Source organism: Harpia harpyja, chromosome 17 (assembly GCF_026419915.1).
Source record: "Harpia harpyja isolate bHarHar1 chromosome 17, bHarHar1 primary haplotype, whole genome shotgun sequence".
NCBI lineage: Eukaryota > Metazoa > Chordata > Aves > Accipitriformes > Accipitridae > Harpia > Harpia harpyja.
This window is the reverse complement of record NC_068956.1, coordinates 827,038-852,299: the sequence shown is the minus strand read 5'-3', so window position 1 is coordinate 852,299 and position 25,262 is coordinate 827,038. Positions and strand designations below refer to the sequence as shown.

At 64.1% G+C, this 25,262-nt stretch overlaps 1 protein-coding gene across 2 annotated transcripts; it reads left to right on the top strand.

The window, feature by feature from the left end:
* Window positions 1–830: 830 nt before the first annotated feature.
* NUMA1 (nuclear mitotic apparatus protein 1) lies at window positions 831–25,262 on the top strand. 2 transcript variants are annotated; one of them, XM_052812458.1, is made up of 26 exons: window positions 831–849; window positions 5,268–5,340; window positions 5,944–6,032; window positions 8,146–8,225; window positions 8,994–9,076; window positions 9,165–9,245; window positions 9,551–9,635; window positions 10,383–10,533; window positions 11,163–11,320; window positions 12,020–12,137; window positions 13,661–13,778; window positions 14,157–14,297; window positions 14,688–14,810; window positions 15,309–18,608; window positions 18,851–18,892; window positions 20,367–20,435; window positions 20,568–20,678; window positions 20,773–20,991; window positions 21,093–21,250; window positions 21,383–21,626; window positions 22,694–22,973; window positions 23,096–23,232; window positions 23,397–23,612; window positions 23,962–24,072; window positions 24,196–24,363; window positions 24,534–25,262. In XM_052812458.1, exons 2-26 carry the CDS (start codon window positions 5,299–5,301, stop codon window positions 24,567–24,569), a joined length of 6,360 nt encoding a protein of 2,119 aa, XP_052668418.1. In that variant the 5' UTR covers window positions 831–849; window positions 5,268–5,298; the 3' UTR covers window positions 24,570–25,262. The 2 variants fall into 2 exon arrangements, with proteins under 2 accessions (XP_052668418.1, XP_052668417.1); XM_052812457.1 differs by lacking the exon at window positions 831–849 and adding an exon at window positions 2,203–2,408.

Genomic DNA, 25,262 nt, shown 5'->3' with positions numbered 1-25,262 from the left:
GGGCTGAAGGTGAGGGGGGCCCTCCCCCTGCTCCCGGGGGGGTGAGGGTGGCCCCCCCGGCGGTGCCGGTAACCCCTCTGCTCCTCCGTGGGGTTCCCGGGCAGGGGGGGCTGGCGTGGGGCTGCACTGTCGGCAGCTCTTGGGGGGGGGGTGGGGGGGGAGAGGGTGAGGGTCCCCCAGTGGGGCTGTGGGGGGGTCCCGTGGGGCCGTACCCGCCCTGGATGGAGCTGATACGGCAAAAGGAGAAGTCGGGGGTGGGGGGTGAGCTCTGGTCACTCCCCCCGGGACGGCAATCCCCGCCGTGGGGCAGGACCCCAGCCCGGCTGGTGCTGTGGGGCAGAGCGGGCCCTCACTGCCCCCAGTACCGCCCCACGCGTGTCCCCTGCCCTACCGTGGGCCTCCATCTACCCCTGCCCGGGACACTCCCCCCCCCCCCAGGGTCCCTCGCGTGTCCCCACCCCGAGTGGGGGCCTGCGGCCTGCGCTCCCCCAACCCCCTCCGTCCTCACCCCCCCCACGGGAGACCCCCCCCCCGTGTCCCTTTACCCCCAGGGGGTTCCCCTCCCACGGACACCCCCGTCCCCACGCGTGTCCCCGTACCTTCCACCGCCCCCCGCGCGCCGCCGTCGCCACGGCAACCCGTTCCCGTCCTTCCCCGCGGCTCTCGCGAGATCCCGGACTGCCCCGCCCCTCCCCGCGAGGGGGCCGCCGGGATTCGTAGTCCTCATCCCCCCGGCACCGCCCACCCCTCCCACGTGACGCGCCCCGCCCCGCCAGCGGCCAATAGGAAGGCGGCGGGGGCGGGAGCTGCCGTTTGAATCCGGGAGGAGGCGGCGACGGCCCCGGCACGGTACGGGGCGGGGGGGGCGGGGGGCACCGGGGAGGAGCGGGATGGGATGGGATGGGATGGGATGGGATGGGATGGGATGTCTGTCCGTCCGTCCGTCCGTCCCCAGCGGGCCCGGTGTTTCCCGCAGCCTACAGCGGGGGCCTGGGCCCCGGTACCCGTCCCCCAGTGTCGCCATCTCGGGCCCGGTGCTCGCAGGGGCCCGGCTGTGCCAGTCGGTGGGGCTGAGCCTCCCCCTCCTTCCCTGTCCTTCACACCGTCCGTGGGGCTCGGCGGAGGAACCCCCAAGAAGTAGGTCCTCACTGGGCCCAGCACCGGGCACCAGATCGGTGCCTTGCCGGAGAAAGGCCTGCGCGTGCCGCCAGTACCCACCGGTACCCGCCGGCTGCTGTCCCGCCTCGGTTTGCCGGGATTGCCTCACACTGCCCGTCGCCGTGTGCCGAGCCGGCTGCACCTCGTCCGCGCGACGTCCGCTGGCCGGGCGACTCCTTGCCTCCTGATCCGGTAGGAAAAGCTCCCGCCACCAGCTCCCATCAGTCTCCGGCCGAGCTCAGCGGCATCCCCTCCCCGGGGGGGGGTCCCACCCGGAGCGTGGGGGCTCGTGGGTGTCTCCCTTTGGTTCCCGGCTGTTTTGGGAAGCCCGAGCTTTTGCCAGTGGCGTTCAGCAGTCATGTCCCTGCCGCCGGCTCTTCTGCTGCCCCCCTGCCCCGGGGCCGGTTTAAAAGAACTTTTTCTGCGGCACACCGTGCTCCTCAGCCCTTTCCTGGCTGGCGCGGTGAGCGCCGTGCTCGGGGCAGCCCAAACGCCCCAGGGATGGTTCCCGAGGATCTCCGGATCAGCAGCGAGGGACGAGCATCCCTTCCTTGCCCCCTGCCTGCCAGCCCCAGGAGGCAGCTGGGTCCCTGGGTGCAGGCAGGGCTCTGGCAGCTGCCATTCCCGACGGAAGGCAGGGGTCCCGCAGCCCCTTCAGCCAGCTGCCTTCGCTGGCATCTCTGCCGGCGGTGGGTTGCGGCATTGCTCCGGTCCCCGTCAAATCCGTGGCCACTGCGGGGCGGGGGCATCAAGGGGGAATTTTTCAGGATCCAGTCAGCACATGGCTCCAGCTGGGTTAGCGGGACACAGGGGCTGGCAGCGGGGACTCCCAGTGCCTTTTCCTGCTAAGCCCCCCCGCTCCCTGCCAGCAGCCGATGCTGGTGGCCGGTGCTGCCATCACGCTGGGGCTGGGAATGGGTCTGTGCCGGCCCTGGCAGCCCTCTGTCACCTGGGGTGACGGCAGCGAGCGTACCCATGGCCGGGGTCGGACGTTGTCGCTTCCCCACAGCCGCTCCAGCAGCGGCGGCAGCAGCTTTCTGTGCCGTGCGCCTTTAACTAGCGCGGCCTCGGCGCGGTGACGTGGGGTGGCCCAGGGCCAGGAAGGGGAACCGTCGCCTGCCAGCCCTGCCGAAGAGAAGCCCAACAACTTTTCTTTTGTGCGTGGCCGCTGGCTCTCCGGCCCTCCCCGGCTGCCAGCGCTCATGGCGGATTAAACCCCGCGTGCCGACGGCGGCCACTGCGCGCCCCCGGTAAGGCCCGAACAAAGACTTTATCCGTCTTCCTTGTTTGTTTTCAAGAGGGCCGGGGAGGGGGAGGAGGAGGGAGGCGGGGGAGCCGAAGCTCACCGTCTCCCAACCCCACCGCCTCGCTGCAGCGTGTGGTTCCCTCCCCGGCGCCTCGCGAGCTCCCAAGGTGCGAATCCCCGACTCGCGTCGGGACGCGGGCGGCCCAGTTGGGTTCGCCAACATCCGGGAGCTCAGGCTCCGGGGTGGCGGCTGTGACACCCCCCACCCCCCCCGCCTTTCACCACCTTCTCCCTACACCAGCCTTGGGCCGGGGAGGGGGCTGCCGTGGGTCGCCCACCCTGCCTGGGTGAGCTGCTGGGTGCTTCCTGCAGCGGGACCCCCTGCCCTGGGATAGCTGGGGGGGCCGCGGGCGCGTCCCTCCGGCAGGTTGGCGCTTCGGGAGCTCCGGAGGCGCGGGCTTGCGTAACGCCGTGTTTTGACCGGAGCGGGCGCTGGGGGAAAGAGGCGAAGGACAATGCCGCCGTGGCCGTCACCGCCGTCGGGGCTCGTGTCCCCCCCCTCGTCCAACGGGACCCTTCCTCACTGACCCCCCCGCATCTCCCCTCCCCGGGGATGCAGTTGGAAAGCGCTCATGGCTGCTGCCGTGCTTTGTGCCGACACGCCGGGCTCCCCAACAGCTTCCCATCTGCCATCGCACGGATCCAGGCGTAGCGCGAGCGGCATGTCTCCACGGAGGGTCGTGTTGTTGTCTCTGGCGAGCACGGCTCGGAGAAGGCGACATCGCCGGCGATGAGCCAGGCTGTGAGCAGGGCAGGAGCTGGGCACCGGCACTTCTGCAGACCGGCTCCGGTAAAACCCAGCTCAGTCCTGGTGGGGTGTGCTCAGTGGGATGTGGCCCTCCGTGGTAGAAGACTACGTTCAGTGCTGGCACGCGTGTTTTGCCCGGAGGCTTCAGGTGGATTTCTGGGGAGAGATCCTGGCCCAGGCACGCTGCACCCCCGGCCGTGGGGCTGGAGGGGTGGTGGGAGGCGAGAGGCTGTGTGCTGCAGCTGCGGGGCAGAGGAGTGGGTTTTTAGCCAAATTGGAGGGAGGACCCGTCCCGCCAAGGATCCTGCACTTCCCAGCTGAGCTCATGAAGGCGGTGGGAGCTCCGTGTCCCCCCAAAGCCATTGCGGCCAGTGGCCATGGTGTGCTGGGCGCTCCCGGGAACGGCTGCGGGTTCTGGCCCCCCCCCACCTCCCCGCCCCGGCAGGTGGTTCTCCTTAGCACTGTCGGCAGCAGGCAGGGAAGCTGGCAGCGTTCCGACGGCTTGGCTGCTGCCTCGCCGGGCTTGTTTGGGGCCAAGTGACCTTTGCAGGCTCCTTCCAGCCCCCGCGGCGGTGCCTGGCCGGGGGCAGAGCGGGCAGCCTGCCTGCCCCCCGAGGGTCCCAGCAGCTGGGGGTCGTGGCAGCTGGGGAGGTGGGCGACCAGGGAATCCCGGTTCCCACCCTGCCAGTGTTTTGGGGGCTGGTGGCCACACAGCTGGGAGGAAGCCAGAGCTGCTGCGGGCAGTACCACGGTGGGAGCTCAGCCCCTTGCCGGGCAGGCAGGGCTGTCTCTGGTCCCCCAGCAGCCTGGGTTCCCTCCTTTTTCTTTCTCTTTTTAAATTTCCTTCCACCATGAGGTCCGCGGGAGATCCCTCCCCCTGCCAAGGCCTGGCAGCCTGCTGCATTCTCCATGGCTCCCACCATGCTCTCGGCCAGAGCTGGTTGACCTGCCCGGTTTGGGTGCTTGTTTGCCACTGCTCCCCAGTCCCCCTCTGCTCCCCAAGGGCCGTGCCGTGATCTGTAGCTGCTTCATCCTGCTGGGGCTGGCTGCCTCTTGGCACAGTGCTGGGGGATTTTTTCCTGCTCTTGCCCATCCCGCAGGACCACCGTGGCTTTTGGCATGGCATCCCTACACATGCCAGATTTTTGTGCTTTGAACCACGCTGCCTTTCTCTCTAAAGTTGGTGCTCATGTTTTCTAGAGGGAGGTGAGTTTTCCTGGCATGCCGGGGCTTCCCGGCAGTGATACCGGTTCTCAGCCGTGACCGGCGGCAGGGGGAATGCCATCCCTGGGTGGGCAGCAAGTGCCGACGAGCTGCCAGCCCCTGTGCCAGGAGCCCGCTGGATGCCCAGGTCAGGCTCCCTGCCTCCAGCCTGCCGCAGGCAGGGGAGCCCGGTGGTTGGGCACAGCCATGGAGAAGGCCTCGGCCACGCGTGGTGCCCCACGGTGAGGCGGGCGGGCAGGATCCCTCGGGGTGATGGCAGCCGCCGGTGTCAGCTGGCCCGAGCCATGACCGGTTGTTTTGTGCCGCCATGGTGTGACCTGAAAGACGGGCCTGATGGGACACTGCCCTCCTCCTCGGGGGGCCAGGGTTGAAACCGGTGGCGAGGGGGACCTGCCTGGGCACGGGATCAGAGCGGGCTCCCGGGGTGCCAGGCCTTTAAATTTCTCTTAAAAGAAATTTCAGAGAAGTTTGGGGGTGAGGGGGAGGGAAGGAGGCACAGCAGGAGGTGCTGGCTACAAGGAGCCTGAGCAGCGGTTTTCCCTTGAGCCTTGTTCATCAGGATCCCGATCTCCGGGGGGTAAATCCTGGGGGGGCTGTGGGAGAGGACTTGGCTGCCGCTTGACAGTGCTGCTCCCCGCTCAGTGCCTGCTGAAAAGCAGGAGGATGTCGGCTGCTCACCTCCGTACAACCCACAGCCGGCCAGGCACAGTGGGTAGATCCTCCCTTGACAGACATGAATGCCTGGTGCTGTGTGCAAGCTGTATATTAATGTAATTACTGTGTTTGGCCTTAATTGGTTTTTTTTTTTTCCCCCTTTGTTGGCATTCCTAGGTCCGGGCAGTCACCTGGCAGCCTCGCAAAGATGCCTCTTCACGGCGCGAGAGCCGCGGCTCTCCTCACTTGGGTAAAGCCTCCCTCTCCTCTGCCGTAGCTTGCTCCGTAGGTGGCACATGCTGCCGGGGTGGGTCCCAGCTGCTGCCGGCACCGGCAGCTCCTCGGGGGCACGATGCCGGGGCCGGTCAAGGGAGGGATTGTGGCTGGGGCAGGTCCCGGGGTGGCTGAGTCCCTGCCATTCCCGGGCAGGTGGGTGTTTGCAGGAGAAGCCTTGCTCACTGTTCCTGTTGAGTAACCAGAAATGCCGGAACAGCTTGGCCTGGCTGTGGAAACTGCCCGGGATCCAGAGCCGAGCCTGGAGCAGGCAGCAGGCTTGGGAAGTGAGCAGCAGCTGGACCATAAAGGGGCCGTTGGATCTGCCTCGCAAAGTAGTGCCGTGTAGTGCGATGCATCACAGCGTGATAATCGACACCCATGCTGGCCTGCCTGGCTGTGGAGCCATGGGGATTGCGTTCAGCTTTTGCCTGGACAGGGCAGGGGTGGTTGGAAGGGCTGGCTTTGCTCTCACACCCAGACCGGTCTCACCATCCCCTGCCAGGACCGGGAGGTGGCAGGTGGCACAGCATGGCGTGGTGTTGGCTTCTGCCTTCTGACCATCTCACCCCATTTCTAGGTGAACAGCACAAAAGTTTGTACTGATCCCCTCGATGATCTGTCACAGCTCCAGGACTGCAGCATCTTCATCAGGATCATCAACAAAATGTGAGTACAGGGAGCTGGGATGTGCTCTCCGAAGCACCTGGCTGGCTGGAAGGCGGCAGCGAGCACATGCTGGGCTGCCTCCCGGAGCCACAGCCTCAGCTCCCAGGAGTCTCCTCCAGCTGCAAGCACGGTCCCTCTCCAGGCAGGGTGGGAGCGGGGTCCTGGCAGACCCGATGGTGGATCTCTGGCTCCTCCATGTGAGGCTCCGGTAAAGCAACAGCACCTACGTAAGCAGCACTTGCTGCCGGGTGTGCTCTGAAACCCGCTGCAATGAAACACAGGGCTTGTGTCTTCACACTGTGGCTCCTTTGCATGTAAACCCACTGCGTGTGGGACGATGAACCTTTTGGGCTGCCTTCCTTGGAAGCCTCCGTACGTAGATGATGTACCGGGGCTCTGCCTACAGCTCAGGCTCGAGAACAAACCCACTCGAGGTAGCTGGGAGAGGGTCTGCTCCCCTGCCTGCCCTGCAGGCAGGGGCTGCCCATTGTGTGGCCGGGGTCTGCCTGTGGAGCTGCCCAGGTAGGATTTTGGCCAGAGTTTCTGTCATTTGAGGCTTGCTATCACCATCTGGCACTGATGTCTGGGCTTACTCCTGGCGTCGAAGCAAAGAGCCGAGGGCTGATACCAGCAGTGCGGGGGCTCCCGGAGCTGCGTGGGAGATGCTTTATTTCCATAAATGCTGCTCGGGTGAGGAAACAGCCCAGCAAGGTTTCCTGAGCCGCAGCCTCGGGATCCTGAGGAAGCCTTGGGTCTGTAAAGCAGCTTAAAGAATGACAGCTCCTGCCCCATGAAGCACTCCTGTTCTCTGGGGACATCGGGCTGCTTCCGAGTAGGATACGGGCAGGATGGAGCCTGTTTGCTCTGTCCCGGGAGCCAGGGTGGCTGGGCAGGGGTGGAGGAAAAGCCTCCATCAGGAGCCGCATTCATTGCCTGTGAGCAAGGGCAATTAAAACCTGCAAGCCATAATGGGCATTGGAGCTAGGACCGAGCACACTCCGCTCCGGCTGTGCGTCGTTAACGAGCTGGTGAGGCAAATTGGGAGGGCGTGAGGCAGCCGCTCAGCGCCGAGCGCGGCTTTGCTTTCAAACCCTTCCGGCGGGAGGCTCTGTGGGAGCCTGTCTGCTATAATTACCTCCTGCACGGTGTAACGAGAGCCTGCTCGGAGCAGGGATCTGCCTGTGGTGGGTGGGGAGGAAGGAGCCGCCTGCACCGGGGATATATTTAGTCAGACCTGGTTAATCTCCTGGGTCTGTGCTCCAGCTCAGATTAGCTGGGATCACCAGCGGCGTGTGCTCACTGAACAGGCCTGACCATAGCTTGATAAGTGGGGCGGCCACCATGGCAGCCAGCTGAGCTGAGGAGCTCCCCACAGCACCAGGAGACAGGCTGGGAAATCCGTGAGGATGAGAAAATCCTTGTGCCAGCCCCTTCCCGGGGCCAAGTCCCTGCTTTCGGCACGCCGGGAGTAACCGAAGGTACCAAAGCAGCGCCGGTCGAGCACAGCTGGCACGGGTTTTAGGCACACGGTCTCTGTTTGAGCTGGCAGCTGTTGAGGAAGAGCATGGTCTCAAATAAGAGCCACAAAAGACAGCTTCAGCTCCCCCACTCCAAAATCCAACGTGGGCTCCAGGGCAGCAACCCAGAGGGGAGTGGGGTCCGCGCGTGTCTCCAAAACGGTGACGCTTCGCGATAGCAAGAAAACCACCCGGTTCCACGTGCGACCCCCGGCCCCCACGGTGCCTCCCTGGCTGGCGGGGATGCCGCCGGCTCCCTCTGCCGCGCTGGATGCCGGGGCTGGCAGGCAGAGGAGGAAGCGGCGGAGGTCGGCAGCGCTCCGGCACACGCTCCGGGGGGGCCAGCTGCCCGGCTCCGGCTGCTCACCAAACGCAGCCATGTTTGTTGGGGCTGCGGGGAGCGTCTGCGCCTGCTCCCGGGCATGGCGTGGCTGGCTTTTGCTTCACCACCCGCCCTGGCATGAGGGCGTAGGGCAGGCTGGCGTCGCATTGCCCGAGAGCCAGCCCCTCGCTCGGCAAGCTCTGTTGCAAAAAAAAAAGCACCGTTCGTTTAAATCCCTCGGCAAAACATTAACGCAACCCGTGCGCTCTTCTAGCCACAGGAGCGAGGAGGGGGAGTCTGTGCTGGAGCAGCCGCTGCCGGAGAGGATCTCCTTCATCCGCGGCTTCCTGCAGAGTAAGAGCCTCCGCCGGGGGAAGCGGCCGCCCCTGCTCGGTGCCCCCTACCCCTGCGGGGGTCTGGTCTTGTGTCTGCAGGCTTCCCCTTCCCCCAAGTGACCCCCCCGCTGCATCAGCAGCTTCACGAGGTGCAGGCAGAGCTGCCGTGACCCTGTGGCAGCGTGCGGGAAGGAAAGCTTCCCGATGGAAATCCTTGCCGGAGCCCAGGCTTGGTGCAAAGGAAGTCCAGGGGGTGAAGGGCAGGGTGCTGGTGGCTGCTCTGGTGATGCTGCTTTGGGGCAGCATTCCTCACCCGGTGCCTGGCCTCAAGCTGCTCAAATCCTGCTGGAAAACCCTTATCTAAGCAGGAACCCTGGGAGGAGATACGGGAAGTCTCTTGCACTTTTGCTTGCCTCCCTTAGAAGGGGAGACACTATATCCCACCCTCCATAGATGGGACTCGGTTTGGGCTGGTGGTGGAGAGGCAAAAGGTGCAGAGAGATGCCGAGGGCGAGGTGGGGAGGTTGGGACTGAGGGGCAAGTTGTCAGAGAGGGGGAAAAAAGCCCCCGTCAGAGTTAATGGCAGAGGCTGAGCACTGGGGGCTCAGCTCTGGAGCCCAGCCTGCCCTGTGCCTCCCCGCCTGTGCCCCTTCTCCTTGGGGATGCATCACGGTGCCTCTCAGCCTAAGCGCGTCACCACGGGGATGGACACATGCCACGGGCTGGCAGGCAGCGTGCCCAGCGGCAGGGACTCCTGCGTGACTGGGAATCCTGCTTCACGTTGCAGAGCACTGCAAGCACAAATCGGCCACGGAGAACCTGGTCTCGGCACAGAAACTGCTGGAGGGAGAGGAACTGGCATTGGCCAAGGTAACTGCCGGGCACGCTTTATTCCTAGCCGGCACCGATGTGCCGGTGACCAACCTGGGGTCGGTAACGCTTACCTGCCTCGTTCCAGGTGGCCGTGCTGCTCCTGTATCACACCTCCATGAGCTGCAAGAGCCCCAGGGAGTGGTATGAGTTTGACTACAAGACTCAGGTAATTCCTTCTGGGTTCCCCCTCTGGACCAGGGGTGTGTGGGGGAGCGGAGGTGCCTTTCGGGGGTGCTCTGAGACCTGCCCTCGTGTTTGGGTGCCCTTGAAAGATGGGGTGGGTGCTGCAGTGCTCTGGGCAATCAAAGGCTTGTGACTGTGAGCGTGGCTACCTGCCAGTGCAGGCACGGGCAGGCAGGGAGCTGCCCGCTGCCCCGAGCCTGCTGTGGTCGTTGCCTGGCTGGCACCACTCTGCCTGCGAACCGCAGCTGCTGCAGCAGAGTTGCTGACCCTGTGGCTCCTCCAACACAGGTTGAGCTGGCATCGATCCTCAAATTTGTGCTGGACAATGAGGAGAGCCTGAATGAGAATCTGGAGTCGTTTCTGCAGAGGAAAGGTGAGCGCCAGGCCCTGGCTGCCTCTGCTGTGGCACCAGCTTGGAGTAACGGGCCAAGCCTTGTGCAGGCAGAGCAGGCATTGGGCACGTTTTTCTCCTAGCTGGCACCAATGCAGCGCCCTGGTAAGACCGACAGGTTAACGTGTTTGCTGTAGTGATGTCCAAGTGCCAGCTCGGAGTGGGACAGAAACAGTCCATAACCTTGCAGAGAGCAGCAGTGGGATATTGTGAGTGCTGAGCACTGCTGGCATCTTTCCATACAGCTCCCATGCCGGCAGCACCTAACCGGCAAGGATGAGCCTTTTCTAGAGTATAAAAACACTGGGCTTTTTTCCCCATTTGTGCTGCTATAGCTGCCAAGCCGTAAGAGCAGCAACACCATCCAGATCCCCGCACCCCAGGACTGAGCACTACGACGTGGTTCCTTGTAAGCTCTTCTTTAAGAGTAGGGCTGCCTTATACCTGCCGGGCTCTTCCCACTCGGCAGCATCCCAGCCTTTGCGGTGCATGCTGCTTTCCCTGGAGGAGCGAGGCAGGTGGGATGCCCACAGCTTTGTGGTGGGAGTGGAGTGCCAGGGCAGGACCGTGGAACTGGCAGGACAGGGATGTAAGGCAGGTTTATGGCTTTCTCGGCTGGGCTGATCGCTGGAATTTGTGGTCCCTGCGCACCTGGGATTTCAGCTGCTAAACCCTCCCTTCTGGTATTAATGTGAAGATCACAACTTGCTTCTCCCTTGTGATTTCCAGCGCCGCCATCCTCGTCCAGCGCATCCAGCAGCAGCTCTGAGGAGCACTCCCCGCTGCTCTCCCTCCCGCACAAGCGAGAGGTGCGTTTCCTGGAACTGCAGAAGATTGCTTCCTCCTCCTCTTCCTCCTCCTCCTCCTCCGGCGCCAACAAGTATGTCCCCAGCCTCTTGGCTGCTGGGGGGGGGGTGAGTGAAAGGGGGGGAATGGACAAGGCAGCTGCTAGGACCCAGAGATTTAGCCAGGGTGCATGCTGACTTGACAGAGACCCCCTTTCTCTCGCGGTGCTGTCCTGTTGCAAATTCCTTAGGCTTGATATGGGGATGTACGGCGGTGGGGTGAGGTTGGGCTGTAATTAACTCCTCTTAGCCTTGCTCGTTTCAGCCTAATGAGCACAGACACTTCCCAGAGCAGCTTGTGGTCCTCTCCTGCCCTGGGGTGGGTTTGGGAGGACCAGGCTTGTGTCGCTGCTGGATGTGCTAAAGGAGTTTCTCTCTAGCAAGCAGTGAATGCTCTGCGGTGGGGCTCCAGCTATGGTGCGAAGGGAGATGGATGCTTTGCCCTGGAACGGGTTTTGTACGTGCATGCAAGACATTTAGAGGCTGGTGTTACTGTAATTGAGATGAGGAGAGCGGCCTTTCTGCCCAGGCGACGAGGATCAGAGTTATTGCTCTGAACCTGCCTCTGAGATGGGGGAACCAGAGCAGGTCTGGCTGCACGGGGAGGGACTGTGCCCCGCTGTTGGCTCCGGATAACTGAGTTATGTGGTGTGCCTCTCTGCAGCACGCTCTCCGGCTCTCCATCCTCGCCCATGGGGGATGTCATGCAGACCCCCCAGTTTCAGCTGCGACGGCTGAAGAAGCAGCTGGCTGTTGAGAGAGAGAACCGGGATGAGCTGGAGGTGGAGCTGGCAGAGAATCGCAAGCTCATCACAGAGAAGGGTCAGTCGCTAGCGGGATGTCCTGGGGCGCGGGGAGGGCTCTCGAGGGCTGGCACCTTGCCTGGTTTCTGTGACTCTGTTACAGCTTTGACCCTACCATGACTGTGCTCATGCACAGTCCATCCTGCCAGACCCCAGGTGAGCACAGCTTGTGGCTTTGGAGCTTTTCTGCTTCCCAGAGCAGACAGGGTAGCTTGGGGTTTGCTGTGCCTTGCTCCATAGTGGGCCAAGGGGACCCTTGCCTGTTAGTCTGGAACAAAGGGTGATGCAGAAAGCCTTGCTGGTGGGAGCCAAGACAGCTCTGATGCTGTTGTAACAACGCTGAGCTCCTCTTGGAGATGGCTGGTTGTCCCCCTGCCAAATGATTTGGAGCAGGCTGGCAGGCGTAGGAGTCTCGGCATCCACATCTAAAACACTCTCTGCACTGGGGATTTCCCCAGGCGCATGCGGAGACTGCAGGTTCCTTCTTCCCTCTTGTATTCCCTTACATATCCTGGGCAACAGAAGCCATGACTGAAGCAACACCTGTGCTGAGCAGCAGTGCTCGCAGCCTGGCTCTTCTGTCTTCTGCTGCAAAAGGTTTCTGTGCAGTGGCTCCTCACCAGCTTGGGAGAAGGACAGGCAACCTCCACTCTGCTGTTGGGGGGGGTTCAGGTGACATAAAAAGATGGTAATGGGCCCTTTCTCGCTCCCTCCCCAGAGGCTCAGATCACCATGATGCAGCAACGGATTGATCGCTTGGCTCTGCTCAACGAGAAGCAAGCTGCAGACCAGCTGGAGCCCAAGGAAATGGAGGAGCTGAGGGAGAAGAACGAGAGGTAATCCTGCGGGGACGTCCGCTCCCTCCTGCTAGGCTGGTCCTTGTCACTCCCACATCCCTGGACTCCGTGTCGTTTGTCTCTTTCCCAGCAATGCACTAAACGGGTGAGGGCAAACCTCCTCTTGTTCTCTGCTACCTCCTCTGCAGCTGCGCCCTGAGGAGGAGATGGCTTCGGCAGTCACAGAATCGTAGAATAATTTGGGTTGGAAGGGACCTTTCAAGGTCATCTAGTCTAACCCCCCTGCCATGGGCAGGGACATCTTCAACCAGATCAGGTTGCTCAAAGCCCCGTCCAACCTGACCTGGAATGTTTCCAGGGATGGGGCATCGACCACCTCTCTGGGCAACCTGGGCCAGTGTTTCACCACCCTCAGCGTAAAACATTTCTTCCTTATTTCTAGTCTGAATCTATGCTTCTTTAGTTTAAAGCTATTACCCCTTGTCCTATTGCTACAGGCCCTGCTAAGTCGTCTGTCCCCATCTTTCTTATAAGCCCCCTTTAAGTACTGGAAGGCTGCAATAAGGTCTCCCTGGAGCCTTCTCTTCTCCAGGCTGAACAATCCCAACTCCCTCAGCCTGTCCTCATAGGAGAGGTGTTCCAGCCCCCTGATCGTTTTTGTGTCCCTCCTCTGGACCCGCTCCAACAGGTCCCTGTCTCTCCTGTGCTGAGGACCCCAGAGCTGGATGCAGTGCTCTGGTGGGGGTCTCAGCAGAGCAGAGGGGCAGAATCCCCTCCCTTGACCTGCTGGCCGCACTGCTTTTGATGCAGCCTAGGACACGGTTGTGCCAGCCAGCACGCTGCACCTCATGGTTGGGGCGATTACGGCTCGTAGCCCGTTTTTATCGCAGCAGGTAGGGAGCCAGTCCCAAACCATGCAGTGCGTTCTGACAGCCTGCTCCTTACCCTAAAGCCAGCATGGGAACTGCCATCCCTGTTGTGGGAAAAGGGTACGCTGCCTGCGTGGGTCTTGCCTGCCTGGGATAGACTCTGTGTCACTGAAAGCTGTCAGGGTGATATTGCAGCTCCTGACCCCAGCCCCTTCTCCAGTTGCTAGCCCTCCAGTTTGATCCAATTTGATCGGATCTGAACTGGGCTGTGTCATGCACTTGAATTCCGTTGCCTGCCACGCTGCGTCCCAGTCTTTGCCCTGTCTCTGTGCAGTCACGTATTTACTTGGGAAGGACGCCCAGCCTCCGCTGGCAGGTGCCATGCCTTTTTTGTCCTTTTCTCACTTATTTCACTTTGGAGAGGGGTGGCTGGAGTCCTGCAGCTGCCTCTGCCCTCGGTTCTGAGCGGTTGTGCTCATGCAAAGCACAAACGCTGCTTATCCCTGCTCCGCTTTGTGATGTATTGGGACCCAGTTTAGAGCTGAATTTGTGGTAGTTTCTCACCACGGCACAGAGATACCTTGGTACCTTAGCTTCCTCAGCAATATCCAGCAGCATCTGTCCCCAGCAATGTCCTCACCTGCCTTGTTTGTGCCCTGCTAAGCCACAGCATAACGACCTCCTCTCCTGCAGCCTGATGGTGCGCTTGCACGAGGCCCTCAAGCAGTGCCAGGACCTGAAGACTGAAAAAGGCCAGATGGACCGAAAAATCAACCAGCTCTCCGAGGAGAATGGGGATCTTTCCTTCAAGGTACGGGGCACTGTGTCCTCTCCATGTCCCCACAGCCCAGTCGTTTGTGTTGGGGCCCAGGGGGGAAGGATTTGATGGCAGTGACGGCTGCTGGGCTGCTTATGGCTCTGCCACTGGCCTTGTGTGACCTTGACCCCGTGACTGAGCCTGCTTTGGGCTCCAGATCCTGATCCAAAGGGGAACCGTGGTGGAGGAAATAGCGGCCGGGTAGAGTTGCCTGCATGCAGTGCTGCAGGTGCAGAGCATGGGCACCCAGGACCTGGGATGTCCGTGGATGCTGCGGTGCCCAGCGCTCGGGAGAGGGGAGCTGAGCCGAGCCCTGGGCAGCGTGGGCACTCTCTGACCCTCTGCTGGGATGGGGGATTTTTCCCTCCACAGCTGCGGGAGATCGCCAGCCACTTGGTCCAGCTGCAGGAAGCCCTGAACGAGCTCTCGGAGGAGCACAACGCGGCCCTGGCGCAGTCGCAGGAAAAGCAGGGACAGCTGGAGAGCGAGCTGCGTACTGCCCTGCAGGAGAAGGTGAGGGGGCCCCGGGGTCCCACCTGGGTGGTGGGTGCCCCCTGCTCTGCTGCACCTGTAGCCCCCCAGCTGGGGGATGTCTCCTGGGGCTGGCTCATGCCCTGACGGCTGCAGGCAGGGTGGAGTGGGCAGGAGCCTCCTGCCCATCTGTGCTGGCACGCGGGGAGAGGCTGTGCAACAGCAGGCTCCTGCGGGGAGTCTCTCCCTGCTCCTGGGAAGTGTTCTCCATGGTGGGACAGGCTGCTGTCCTCGCAGCGAGGAGAGAAGCCCTGAGCCTGCTGAGACAAAGCTGCCGGAAAGCTTGGTGTCGATTAAAGCTGGGTGACTGCACTGCCCCTCGCTTGGTTCCCTCTGCTCACATCATGCTCAGACTCGCGTCTCTGTCCCCAGAAATGCTCGGAAGAGAAGATCGAGATTCTCCAGGGGAAGATTTCTCTGCTGGAGGACCAGCTGGCCAAGCTGGGGGACTGCAGCGCCCAGGAGAAGGGAGAGGTCATGGGGGACATCCTAAAGGTACAGCTGTGTCTCGAGCGAGCCTCTGGCTCCTGCAGCGAGGGCAGGCAGCGCTTGGATGGAAAACCCCTCTAGCTGGGGAGAGCGGCGGGTGCTGGGGGGATGCACGGCAAAGCTGTGTGGGGCAGAGCCGGCTGCTCTCTGCTGTTGGGTGGGGGTTGTGGGGCTGAGCACTCTGTGGGAGCCCCTTTTGTGCCGAATTTGGGAATACCACTCCCAGGTAGCTGCTGGCTCCCCCAGCCTCCTGTAGCACAGGTCGGTTGTGGAGGGAGAGGCTCCTGCACGGTAAGAAAAGGCATTTGGTCCAAGAGAGCAGAGCGGCACAAGGCTAAGGGGAAAGCGGGGTGTGCTGGGGCGCACCGGGTTTGCTGGGAGGGAAGGCAGGTGCCGGGCAGCTCCCGCTGGGATGTAGCGCGTGGGTCTCTGGTGAGAGTGTTGGATGCAGCTTGAGTAACGCCTGGGGGTGTCTGTGTTTTGTTCCCCCCTTCTCTCTGCCAGCTGGAAGAGCTGAAGCAGGAGGTATCCAGCCTTGCCGCTAAAGGGGCCGAGCTCCAGGCCACCGTCCTGCGGCTGGAGGAGGAGAAGCAGCTGCGGGAGGCAGCCCTGCAGTCCGAACGCGGCTGCTTCGAAGAGGAGAAGCAGCAGCTGGGCGGCCTCGTCGCCAGCCTCCAGAACTCCCTCGCTGAGAGCCACCGGGCCAGGGAGAGGCTGGAGCAGGACCTGCGGGCACGAGAGGCTGGCGAGCCCCAGGGCACCCCGCTGCGGGGCCGGGGGGCCGAGGCAGAGGCAAGGAGTGAGGGGGAGGCCGGGCGGCTGGCTGCCCTCAGTGCCCAGCACGAGAAGACCCTGCGGGAGAGGGACTCTGCCCTGCAGCAGCTCCAGCACCTGCAGGAGGCCAACGCGTCCCTGAGCAGCCAGCTGCAGGCCATGGCGCAGGCTCAGGATGCCAGCCAGGCCGCCTCGGCAGAAGAGAAGGCTGAGCTGAGCCGCAAGGTCGGCGAGCTGGAAGCCAGGATCCTCGAGCTCGGCGCCCAGCGGCAGCAGGGAGCGGCGGAGGGGCTGAAAGCCCAGCTGCGGGAGCTGGAGGGCAGGCTGAAGGAGAGCCAGCAGAGGCTGGCCGAGAGGGAGAGGCTGGCCCGGGAGAACACCCGCCTGCAGGAGCGGCTGCTCTTCCTGGAGGAATCCCTGCGGAACACCGAGGGCATCCTGGAGGACGAGAAGAGGCGGGCGGCCGAGAGCCTGGAGGGCAGCCTGGCCAGGATCGCCGAGCTGGAGGCGGAGAGGCAGCAGCTGGCGCAGGGCCGGGAACCGGCTCCACAGGAGCGGGGCGAGGAGCCTGCCAAGCGCCGGGCGCTGGAGGAGAGCCGGGAGAAGCCGATGGGAGCCTCCCCTGCTGCCAAAGGGGAAGATGGAGAGCGCGGGCGGCTGGAGGAGGAGATGCGGGCGCTGAGCCGGGAGCACGGCCGGGCCTGCCAGCGGCTGCAGGCTGAGCAGGAGAAGGCAGCCGCTCTGGAGGCCCGGGCAGAGCGCCTGGCTGCCGAGCACCAGGAGAGGCTGGCCGTCCTCCAGGCCGACCTGTCCAGTGCCCGGGCGCGGGCGAAGGAGAAGGAGGGCGAGGAGCAGAAGCTGAGGGCCGAGGTCTCCTCCCTGCGGGAGAAGATAGCCGTCACGGAGCAAGCCACAGCCCAGCGTGCGGCCGGGCTGGAGGCAGATGCCCGGAGAGCTGCCGAGGCGCTGGAGGGGGTCTCCCAGCAGCTCTCCCAGGAGAAGCTCAAATCCAAGGAGCTGGAAGCTGCCGTGGAGCGGCTGCGGAGCACGGAGGCAGAGCTGTCCCGGGTGGCTGCTGCCGGCAGGCAGCGGGAGCTGGAGCTGGAGGCGGAGGTGAAGAAACTGTCCGGAGAGTTGACCATGCTGGGCGCCAGGCTGGAGGAGATGCTGCGGGAGCACCGGCGGGACCTGGCGCACCGGGAGGAGGAAGCCGAACGCCTGCGGCAGGAGGTGGAACGGGCCAAGGCGGACTGCGCTGCTGAGCGAGCCCGCAAGGCAGAGCTGGAGGTGCAGCTGCAAAACTCCCTCAACGAGCAGAGGGTGGAGCGGTCGGTGCACCGGGAGGAGCTGGCCCGGTCCCGGGAGCTGATGGAGGAGAAGGAAGGGGAGCTGGATGAGCTCCGCCGGAAAAACGTCTTGCGGGGCGAGGAGTTGAGGGACCTGCAGAAGACGGTCAGCAAGCTGAAAGGAGAGCTCGCCTCGGCAGAGGCGGCCAAGGAGCGGGTGCCCAAGGCGGACAACGAGCTGCAGGGCTTCTCGGAGGCCACCCGGAGCAGGGACACGGAGGGGGACGGCGTCAAGGCCACCTGCTCAAAGGAGATGTCCCTCAAAAGCTTGGAAGAGAAGACCCGTCACAGGGAGCAGGAATCCAGCTCGAGCCAAGACCTTTACCAGGAGAAGCTGAAGGAGACCCAGGCGCTTCATTTGCAAGTGAAGGAGCTGGAGCAGAAGTGCAGGGAGCAGCAGGAGGCTATGGCCACCCTGGAGCGAGCGGCGGCCGAGGCGGCGATAGCGGAGCAAGCGGAGCTGGAGGCCTTGAGGAGGGAAGCGGCCCAGCAGAAGGAGAAGGCGTCGGAGCTGCAGAAGCTGCTGGAGGCCTCGAGGTCGGCACAGGCTCTGCACGACAGCACCGTGGAGGCCCTGCGGAAGGAGCTGCAGGAGAAGGGCAGGGAGCTGATCCAGAGCAAAACCGCCATCACCGCTGCCGAGAAGGAGCTGGCGTCCCTCCGCTCCGCGGCGCAGGAGAAGGGCCGGTCGGAGGAGAGCTGGAAGGAGCAAGTGTCCCAGTGCGTCCAGGAGATGGAGAGGAAGAACAGCCTGATCGGCAGCCTGGAGCACGAGGTCTCCATCCTCCATCGGCAGGTGACGGAGAAGGAGGGGGAGAGCAAAGAGCTGAAGCGCCTGATCGTCGCCGAGTCGGAGAAGAGCAAGAAGCTGGAGGAGAGGCTGCGGGTGCTGCAGACGGAGATGGCCACCGCCGCCTCCCGGGCGGCCGAGAGGTGCTCGCTCATGAAGGTGGAGGTGCAGCGGTGCCAGGAGGAGATGGAGAAGCAGCGTTTGGCCATCGAGGCCCTGAAGAGGGACCGCCATTGCCAGAGCGAGCGGGAGGACGAGCTGCGTCAGGAGGTGAAGGTCTGCCAAGACAAGTGCCTCCAGAAGGAGCAGCTCCTCGCCGCCCTGCAGCAGGAGCTCGGCAGTGCCCAGGCGCTCGCCGGGGAGCTGCCGGCGCTGAAACACCTTTGCCAGCAGCTTCAGGCCGAGCGTGCCTCCCTGGAGAGCCAGCACCGCCAGGACCTGGAGCAGAGGGCGAAAGCCCTGGCCGCTTTGCAAGCAGAGCTGGCGCGGGCCAAGCTGGAAGCGGCCGAGGTGCCCTCCCTGCGGGAGCGGTCGGCAGAGCAGGATCGGGCCATCCAGCGGCTGCAGGCGGAGACGGCGGAGCAGGCGGCGCGGCTGGCGGGGCTGCAGCAGGCCAACGCTCGGCTGGCCGAGGAGAACCGTGGGCTCGGCGAGAGCCGGAGCCGCGGGCAGCAGCGGCACGAGGCAGAGCTCGGCCAGGCCATGGAGCGGCACGCGCGGGAGCTGGAGCGGCTGCGGTCGGCGTCGGAGGAGCTGGTGGCCGGCAGTCGGCAGAAGGCGGAGGAGGCGGCGCGGAAGCTGGAGGCGATGAGTAACGAGTACGAGAGCAGCAAGGCGGTGGCGCTGGAAGAGAGGAGGAAGCTGCTGGAGGAGAGGCAGAGGCTGACGGCTCAGGTAGGGGTTCCCGCGACCTCCCCGCCGGCCGGGCTGCGGGTGGGGGGGGAGCCCGCCGGGAAAAGGGGTGCGTTTGGTCTCCTGCGCACCCCTGAATCCTCGTCCTCCTGCTCAGCCCAGGAGTTGGGGGTCTGGGACGCGCTCCCGAAGCGATGCTCGGGCGTGAAGGGGATGGGCGTTCCTGGGAAAGGCAGCCCAGTCTGTGCCGGCCGCGTATTCACTTCTGCCTTTTGTGCTCGCAGGTGGAGCAGCTAGAAGTATTTCGGAAAGAACAAGCTAAGCAGGTAACGCATGCGAAGTGCTGGCTGCTTAAAAGGTGACGGTGCATGGCCCTAGCTGCTGCCGCTTCCCACCGGAGCCACCTTCTCCTCTCGTGAACTGTTTGCGGTGGGGACCCAGCCGTGGGGTGCTTGGTTCTGGGTCTTTGCACTTGCGCCTTTGCCTCTGTGGGAGTAGGAACTGGGGTCCAATCCTGCCGCCTGCCCACTCAGTGGTGCCCGTGGCTCGGCACGGCTTCTCGCTCTCGCCTTCCCAGCATGGCCCTGGGGCATGCCACAGGCAGCATGCTGGCGGTGACCGGCTGCCGAGAGCATCCAGGGCTCCTTGACACAGGACCTCCTGTGACACCTTGTCCTCAGGGAGAGGGGATTTGGGGGGAGCTGGGATACCCCATTCCTTCTGTCCATCCCTTTTTCCCACCCTCTTTAACTGAGGTTAGCTCCTCGCCCAGCCGGCAGGAATGGCTGGTGCTGGGAGGAGAGGGCTGTGCAGTCCAGATGTGGCCAGAGGTGGGATGCTTTGCAGCAGCATCAATCACAGACATGGTGTGGATTAGCACTTGGGAAACGACAATGGAAAAGCCCTGTTTCCCTGCCCAGCTTAGTTTGCCCCCCCAGTCCCAGCCTGAGCTGCTCAGGGACCCCACAGAGGCCTCATGGCTGTGACTGGTGGGGCTGGGGTCTCCACTGAGTGTCCCCTGGAGCAGGGAGAGCCCAGCTGGGCCGGGCAGGAGCTTGCAGCAGCTGGGGTCTGGCAGCCATCTCCCCTTGCCGAGAGTGACAGCCGACCCGCTGGACCGCAGCTCGCAGGCACCCGGGCGGTGAGTGCACTCGCTGCCGAAGGATTTACGAGGCACCTGCCCACGCCTGGGGCTCCCGCCGTGGCTGGGGTCCTCGTGGGGTTCCTTGGTCCTCGGCCCTTCCATGGTGTCACGTCCCGCAGGCGCATTGAGCGAGCTGCAAGCAGTCGCCCTCCACTCTTGAACCACAGCAGCATCTCCTTGGGGGTGGGATGCCTCCGCCCCAAGTGGGCATGGGTCCCCCTCGAGCTGCGTGGCTTGAGGTTTGGCATGGAGGATGCCCGCGGCATGCTGGGCATCCTGCTCTTACCCCGACAACAAACAGCTGGCAGCAGTAATGCCTGCTCCAGAGACGGGGCACTGTGTAACTGCACTGTCTTCCCTCGCCCACCCACCTAAAGGGGTCTCGGCTCCGCTTCCAGCTGCTCCTTATGCTTAGGTAGCACAAACCTCCTCCCCGCAGAGACTAACGTGAGGCGGTTGGCTGTGCTGCTGGCTGGGGAGCGCAGCCTGGAGCTTCCTCAGTGGTGGGCACTGCTGAACAGCCCCCAGGGCCAGGAAACCTCCTCCTGGTCCTGCCCCTGGCACTGGCCGGAGAGGAGGGACGTGGTTCTCCACGGGAGGGTTGTAGACGGGAGTGTTGTGCCTGGAGCTGGTCTCACTGAGCTGTGCTCTTCCAGGTGGAGGAGCTGAATAAAAAGCTGACCCAGCATGAGAAGACCACCCGAACCCAGCAGCAGAGAGTTAAGGTAAACAGGGACCAAAAACCTGGGGGCTGAGCTCTTGGACAGCCCTGGAGCTGTTGGTGGCTGCCCTGGGGGCTCGGTCGCGCAAGGTGGGGGTGCAGGGTGCCTCTGAGCCGGTCTCTTCCCTGCCCGCAGGTGCTGGAAGGGGAGCTCCAGGCAGAGACCACCCGTCAGCAGGAGAAGGTGGCAGAGCTGCAGGCGCAGCTCGCCCAGAAGGAGCAGGCAGCCGAGCACTACAAGGGCCAGGTATGCCGGGGGCTGGCACGGCCCCGCCGTCCCCGTCTCCCCGGGCAGCATGCCACGGGGAAGCTCGACGGCTTTTCTCTCCTTGACATCCTAGATGGAGAAGGCAAAAACTTACTACGACGCAAAGAAGCAGCAGAACCAGGACCTGACGGAGAAGCTGAAGGCCATGGAGCAGCTGCAGAAGGAGAACGCGGAGCTCCGGACCGAATCGGAGAGGCTGGCCAAGGAGCTGCAGCAGAGCATCCTGCAGGCCAAGGAGTCGGAGCTGAGCTGCAGGAACCTCACCAGCCAGGTCCGCAGCCTGGAGGCTCAGGTGGGCACAGTGCAGCGGGGCTTCACCCTCCTCCTCCTCCTCCTCCTCGCCTCCGTTGCCAGCTCGCTTGGAGGATCCAACCCTCCCTGCTTCCCACCCAGGTGGAGTTTGCCGATCGGCAGCTACGGGAACTCGGCAAGTTCCAGGTGGCAACGGACACGCTGAAGGGCCGGGAGACTTTCCGCCAGAACCCTGCCGATCTCAGCGCCGACAGCCTCGACCTCAGCCTCGACGAAGCGCAGCCGCTCAACTCCACCAGGTACCGACACGCCGCGGCTCGGCACAGCCTGTCCTGCCGTCAGCGCCACAAAACCCCGGTGTCCCCAGTCCTCTCTGTTCCCCGATGGCCCGGTAAGCCAGTCAGCGCTGCCCTCGTGCCCCGTCTCTGCAGGAAGCCTGGCCGCTCGCAGTCGGAGGCCTCGGCGGTGCCGCCAGGCAGCGAAGAGTCGCCGGTGTCCCGGCGGCTGCCGCGCAAGGTGGAGTCCCTGGAGAGCCTCTACTTCACCCCCATCCCCAGCCGCACACGGTCCCAGCTGGAGAGCAGCGCCGGCTCCCTGGGCGACCTCTCGCTTGACTCCGGGTGCAAGACCCGCTCGGCCCGGCGCCGCACCACCATCAACATCACCATGACGAAAGTGAGCGGCCCCTGGGTGCGGGGCAGGGAGGGATCCGTGGGGCAGGGAGGGATCCGTGGGGCAGGGAGGATCTCCGTGCTGAGGACAGGGATGTGCGGTTTGCTGTGCCCTGCAGCCTGGGGGCTCTCTGGGGACCAGAGGCTTACACAGGGATGGCTTTTAATCTGTTTCCTCCCCTCCTCTTTGCCTCTTACCCCACGGGACAGCAGCCGGGCAGCCGCAGGGCACAGCACCCCGTGGGCTGCTCCAGCCCCTGCCGAGGGTCACCCTGGGATGGGCTGGGGGGTTTGATACCTGGGTGGGGGTAATCCCCGGTATCCATACAGGTTGGGGGATGAGGGGATGGAGAGCAGCCCTGTGGAGAAGGACTTGGGGCTACTGGTGGATGAAAAGCTGGATGTGAGGCAGCAGTGTGCGCTCACAGCCCAGAAAGCCAACCGTGTCCTGGGCTGCATCACCAGCAGCGTGGCCAGCAGGTCGAGGGAGGGGATTCTGCCCCTCTGCTCCGCTCTGGTGAGACCCCCCCTGCAGTTCTGCGTCCAGCTCTGGGGTCCTCAGCACAGGAGAGACAGGGACCTGTTGGAGCAGGTCCAGAGGAGGGATACAAAAATGATCTGAGGGCTGGAGAACCTCTGCTGTGAGGAAAGGCTGAGAGAGTTGGGGTTGTTCAGCCTGGAGAAGAGAAGGCTCCAGGGAGACCTTATAGCAGCCTTCCAGTACTTAAAGGGGGCTTATAAGAAAGATGGGGACACACTTTTTAGTAGGGCCTGTAGCGATAGGACAAGGGGTAATGGTTTTAAGCTAAAGGAGAGTAGATTCAGACTAGAAATAAGGAAGAAATGTTTTATGCTGAGGGTGGTGAAACACTGGCCCAGGTTGCCCAGAGAGGTGGTCGATGCCCCATCCCTGGAAACATTCCAGGTCAGGTTGGATGGGGCTTTGAGCAACCTGCTCTGGTTGAAGATGTCCCTGCCCATGGCAGGGGGGTTGGACTAGATGGCCTTGAAAGGTCCCTTCCAACCCAAACCATTCCATGGTTCTATGATCTCTGGATTTCCTCCTCCCAGAAACAGGCCAAGACCGAGGAACCGGACAGCGCCGACGTCTCCTTCTGCAGCATCCCGGCGGCACGGCCCCCAAACGCCGCCCCCGGCAAAGGCCGGCTGCGCTCAGCCACCTCCACCCGCTCCCTCACCAGCTTCCCCTCCCAGGACTCCCTCGTCAAGCTGGAAACCTCCTCCCCGCAGGAGACCCCCGGCAATTCGGCACTGCTGGGCCTCCCCGGCTACCGGCCGGTCACTCGCAGCTCCCTGAGACGCTTGCAGGGGGGGAGCAGCTCCAGCCTCGGTACGTGGGGGCAGGTTGGGTGGTTGGGCTGCTGGATGGGAGACTCTGTCCTGGCTTGGGGAAGCGGGAGGGGGCATTTCTTGCCTGGGACCCCCCCTCAGCCCTCCCTGCTTTGGGTTTAGGCCGGAGCAGCATCTACCTGGGCACGTGCCAGGATGAGCCGGAGCAGCTGGACGACTGGAACCGCATTGCGGAGCTACAGCAGCGTAACCGAGCCTGCCCACCCCACCTGAAGACCTGCTACCCCCTGGAGAGCAGGGTAAGGGGAGCGGGGGCAAAGGGGCTGCCCCTTCCCGGCCTCTGCTGCCCGCAGGAGGGGGTGAGGGGGACGGAGAGGGGCTGGCGGGCAGCCCTGGGGGCACACAGGGCCAGGGGGAACGTTGATGGTCACCCCTTGGCAACACCTCTGCATCACCTCCCCAGCCCTCCAACTCCCTGGGGACCATCACGGACGAGGAGATGAAGACGGGCGACCCGAAGGAGACGCTGCGGCGTGCCAGCATGCAGCCCTTGCAGATCGCCGCCGGCACGGCCGCCCGGCGCAACACCCTGGGCACGGTCTGGGCCGGCGGCATCACCACCCGGCAGCAAAGGAAGCGCCTCTCGGACGAGTCCCACCAGGGCCCCGACACCCCCGAGGTGAGCTGAGCCTGCCGCAAGCACCCTGGCTGGTCCCCAGCTTCCCCAGGAGCCAGGCTGGGGACAAAGGGGAGTGGTGGACAGCTGCAGATGTTCTCCAGATGTGGAGGGGGCTGCTGGGCCCCTGGGAACGGCTCCTCCTGGGGTAGAGCTGGCAGGAGGCAGCTCAAGCGGCAAAGGTCTGAGCCTTCTGCCTTCCCTGCACCACTCCCCAGGCTCTGCTGCCCTCGATCCCCATCCCCTCCCCGCAGCCCCTCGGTTCCCCTCCTTGCCACCAGCTCCCCGGGAAGGGTGGCCCTAGGGCTCTTGTTCCCCAGGTGACAGTCCTGGCTTGTCCCCTCTTTTCCAGTCCAAGAAGCCAACCAGCTGCTTCCCACGTCCCCAGACCCCCCGGGACCGCAGTGAGCGGCGCAGCTCCCAGGTCAGCCAGAGGAGCGAGCAGCAAGCCCCCAGCAAACAGGTGAGGGGCTCGTGCCAGGCAGCAGGGCCTGGAGCAGCGAGCTCCAGAGAGGAAAAAGTGGGGGGGACCAGGGACCCCCCCCGTCCTGCCCCTGAGCTCACGGGCCCGCGTCCTCCTCCGTAGGCTGAGAGACGCCAGTCGATGGCGTTCAGCATCCTCAACACCCCGAAGAAGCTGGGGAACAGCCTGCTGCGCCGGGCAGCCGGCCGGAAAACCACCACCAAGAACTCGCCCCGCGGCAGCGCCCGCCGCTCGCCCCGCATCGCCACCGCCAAGTCCCCCAAGGGCAAGGTAGGTACCGGCAGCCCCCCGTGGTGCGGGGGGACACACGGGAGGGGAAGCACGTGCTCACCCCGGTGCCTTGGGCTCGTGGGGGGCAACAGGGGGACCTGCTGTCACGGGGCTCTGGCGGTGGGTTGGTCACAGTCGCTAACGTCCCCTTTTTGCTCTGTCCCTTCCAGGCCAGTCGCCGATCGCTCAAGGACACGAAATTCTGAGGTTCCCCCATCCCCTGCTCTGCCCCCTCACCTCTCCCTGCCCCCCCCCCCCCCCCCCCCAGTGCTGCGGGCACGTCCCCAGGGCCCAGCAGCACCAGGGGGGGAATAGATGGGGCCACCTTCCCCTCGTGTCACTGCCCCGCACGTCCCACCGATGCCCCTGGGGCTCCCCCGAGTGTGGCAGGGCCCCAGCACCCTTCCTGCTGCACCCACCATCGCCCCCCTCCTGCACCCACCTAGGACCTAGCCCAGGGCAGGAGGGATGCGCAGGGGAACGAGGCCAGGAGGGGGCTGTTCCCCCGGGGGCTGCCTGTGGGCTGGAAACACCCGTGGGTGCAGGCAGTGGGGTACAGAGGGTGACCCCGATATTTGTGCACAGCACCAGTCATTGCTGTGTGGTTACGCCAGGCTGGGGCTGAGCCCTCCCCGGGGGGATCCTGCAGCCCCAGGGACCGGGACAGAGGCGGGATGGAGCGTCCCCAGGGCCACCACACTCCTCCCTGTGTTTGGGAGCCCCTGTGGATGGGGGGGCCGAGCCCCAGCAGGGCAGGGACTGACACCCACCCTACCTGCAGTCGCAGCCCCAGGCAGGACCCCAGGTCCCCCCTGCCTGTTCCTGCCCTCAGCAGGGGTGGGGTGAGGTGGCATTTTTAAAGTGTTTCTACTTGTAAATAAATTGTATTTTTCTCCTGC